Source organism: Nicotiana attenuata, unplaced genomic scaffold (genome assembly GCF_001879085.1).
Source record: "Nicotiana attenuata strain UT unplaced genomic scaffold, NIATTr2, whole genome shotgun sequence".
Taxonomy (NCBI): domain Eukaryota; kingdom Viridiplantae; phylum Streptophyta; class Magnoliopsida; order Solanales; family Solanaceae; genus Nicotiana; species Nicotiana attenuata.
Window position 1 is genome coordinate 61,920 of NW_017670739.1, and position 3,317 is coordinate 65,236.

Consider the following 3,317-nt stretch of genomic DNA (forward strand, 5'->3'; position numbering starts at 1 on the left):
TAAGCTAACAGTAAGCTCAAAGTTCAAGTAGTGTAAACAGTGAAGTAAAATACGAAATATAGATACTTAAATGGAAAATAAGATTTTAGACAATCAGCACAAGTACGCGCTCGTCAACTTACGTACAAGGCATTTCAACTATCACAGTATCAAATCCTAAGGGGAGTTCCCCCACACGAGGTTTGACAAGCCACTTACCTCAAACTAGCTCAATCAAGTCTATACCACGTTCTTGCCATGGGTATCCGACTCCAAATGGCCCAAATCATTGTAAATAACACTTCAAGTAACTAATGTAACTAAAACCTAATACGCGGAATTAGGAAAAATGACCAAAACTCCCCTCGGGCCCACGTCTCGGAATCGGATAAAATTTACTAATTCAGAACCCTCACACTCTCACGAGTTCATACATATCAAAATTGCTCCAATCCGACATAAAAATCTTGATCAAAACCCCAAAACTAGGCCTAAGAACCATTTCCAATTTTTCTCCAAATTTTCACCCCAATCTCGAATTTAAAGGATGAATTTGAGCATAGATTCGTGTAAATTAATCAAAACTGAGTAAGGATTACTTACCCAAAACACCCAGGTGAAAAATCTCTCTCAAAATCGCCAATCCGAGCTCCCAAATCAACTTTTCCAAGTTTGAAACTTAACCCTCGATTCTGCCCCTTTTCTGACCAGTGAAACCGCATCTGCGGCCCTTGGACCGCACCTACAATAATTCATTAACTCCCCATTTCCGCACCTGCGACCAGTTTACTGCATCTGCGGTCTCGCAGGTGCGTGCACACTTCCGCACCTACGGCTTCTAGCTTTCCCTCACCTGGATGCATCTGCAGTCTCAGAGCCGCTTCTGCAGCGCCGCACCTGCAGTCCCATTCACGCAGGTGCGGTTATGACAGGTTCAGCCAACATCAAATTTTTCCTAAGTCCAATTCAACTTTCATTAAGCACTCGAAACTCACCCGAGGCCCCCGGGACCTCAACCAAACATGCCAACCAATCCAAAAACATCATTCAAACTTGTTCCAACCTTCGGAACGCTCAAAACAACTTCAAAACACCAATTTAACATCGGATTCAAGCCTAAGAACTCCAAAAACACTCAAATTACGCTTTCGATCAAAAAGTCTATCAAACCTCGTCCGAATGGCCTGAAATTTTGCAAGCACGTCACATTCAACACTACGGAGCTACTCCAACTTTCGAAATTCCATTCCGACCCCGATATCAAAATCTCACTATCGAACCGGAAACTTCAAAAATTCGACTTTCGGCATTTCAAGCCTAAATAAGCTACGGACCTCCAAAACACAATCCGAACATGCTCCTAAACCCGAAATCACCCAACGGAGCTAACGAAACCAACGGAATTCCATTACGAGGCCGTCTTCACACTGCTCTGACTGCGGTCCAAATTCTAAACTTAAGCTCTCTTTTAGGGACTAAGTGTCCCAAAACACTCTGAAATTCAAAACAAAACTTCCCGGTAAATAAAAATAGCAGAAACAAATACGAGGAATGCAGTTAATAGGGGATCGGGGCGTAAATTCTTAAAACGACCGGCCGGGTCGTTACAATAAATATATAATATATCACATATACGTAGTAGATATTTCAAATGTCAAATATACTTAAACTATATATTGGTCTCATCAAGTATATGTAATTATACACTAAATATATATAATACAAATATTGAGTATGTATATTTGTTTATACGTAATATATTCATTACATATGTGTATATATTTAAATATACATTGTAAAAATTATATCACATATGTATATATACACCTTCGAACATGGAATAAAAATGTGACTTTATTTAGACTATGTTTGACATAATAATGAAAAAGGAGATTCTAAGAGCGGGAAGTTTCATAAAAATGGTAAGTATAGATTAATGATGGGAGAGAAATATGGATAATTTAATATGGTTCAAAATTAATTCCTTAAATTGTGGACTATGCTTAAAATTTTGAAGACTACTAAACGTACATGATTTTGAAAAAATGTTGTAATTGTAAATGAATGTGCTCTTTTTGGAATAAAACAAAAGTAATGATCTTTATTTAAATATTATATAATTAGTAACTGACAATGTAAAAAACTCAATCGAGCTAGAGGGGGTTGAACTCGCAAAAATGACAACTTTATGTAAAAAGGACAATAATATTGGTGTTTATCAAAAATGCTCTCTACTCTAACTCCTACTACATCCCAAATCTTTGTTTTCTCCATCTTCTTCCACACTCATCATGCTTAATCCACCCCAAACAATCCTGGACCCACCAAATCAACAAAGTATGCAGATTGACAAACCTGAAATTCATGCACCAACTAAATCCTTTCTTCAAACACTAACTTCAAATTCCTATCTACCAACTTACATTTCGAACTCACACCCCATCACCAGCACAGGTGACCTAACTAATGAAACATCAAATGACGATGATTTAGACAATTCTATTCCATTAACACCTGAAGAAAAATCTCGACTATACACTCCTTGGAAAAATTCTATAATAGTAAAGATTTTTGGAAAATTGGTTGGACACCAATTGCTAAAAATCAAGTTAACAAATTTATGGAAACCAACTGAAGAAACTCATCTTATAGACTTGAGATGCAATTTTTTTCCTTACATCATGAGGAAAATATGAGTAAGGCTTTACATGAGGGGCCTTGGTTCATATTAAATCACTTCCTCTCTGTTCGCCGTTGGGAGCCTAAATTTATTGCTTCCACAGCACAACTAACGTACGCTGCTCTATGGGTATGCCTTCCAGAACTTCCAACGGAGTTTTATGATTTTCAAATACTACAAAAGGTAGGAAACAAGCTAGGGCAACTCCTAAAAGATTGATACTTGTACAAGTTCTACAACAAGAGGGAGGTATGCCCGGATATGCATTGAGGTACCATTGGAGAAATCACTGAAAATACATGTTCATATAGGCAATCACAAACAGGTTATACTCTACGAAGGATTAAACTTACTCTGTACAAAATGTGGAAGATTTGGTCATGAAAATTCAAGTTGCCAATTTTCACAAACACCGCCACTAAATTCCATACCCACTATTACTACACCTCTACCGCATACTTCCTCCACAATATCAATAACTCCTACAAAGGATTTCGAATGGAAAACAGTCAATATTCCAAAAAAAAACAACTGCCAGATACAACAGGACCACCCAACGTCGACAACAAAATGAATTACACAATCTTCCTATGGAGGTTCCAACGGGGAAAGGGAAGGCGGTGGACACAACAACCACACAGGTAACACCAGGTAAGGT

The 3,317-nt window shown here is 37.9% G+C and overlaps 1 protein-coding gene across 1 annotated transcript in view; it reads right to left on the reverse strand.

Annotated features, from left to right (window-relative positions):
- LOC109242834 overlaps positions 1-888 on the reverse strand; it is a 22,783-nt gene extending 21,895 nt beyond the window's left edge. Inside the window, exon 1 of the mRNA XM_019409695.1 lies at positions 833-888. Coding sequence (XP_019265240.1) covers positions 833-888 — 56 coding nt within the window. The remainder of the gene's footprint in view (positions 1-832) is intronic.
- Between the last annotated feature and the right edge of the window lie 2,429 nt (positions 889-3,317).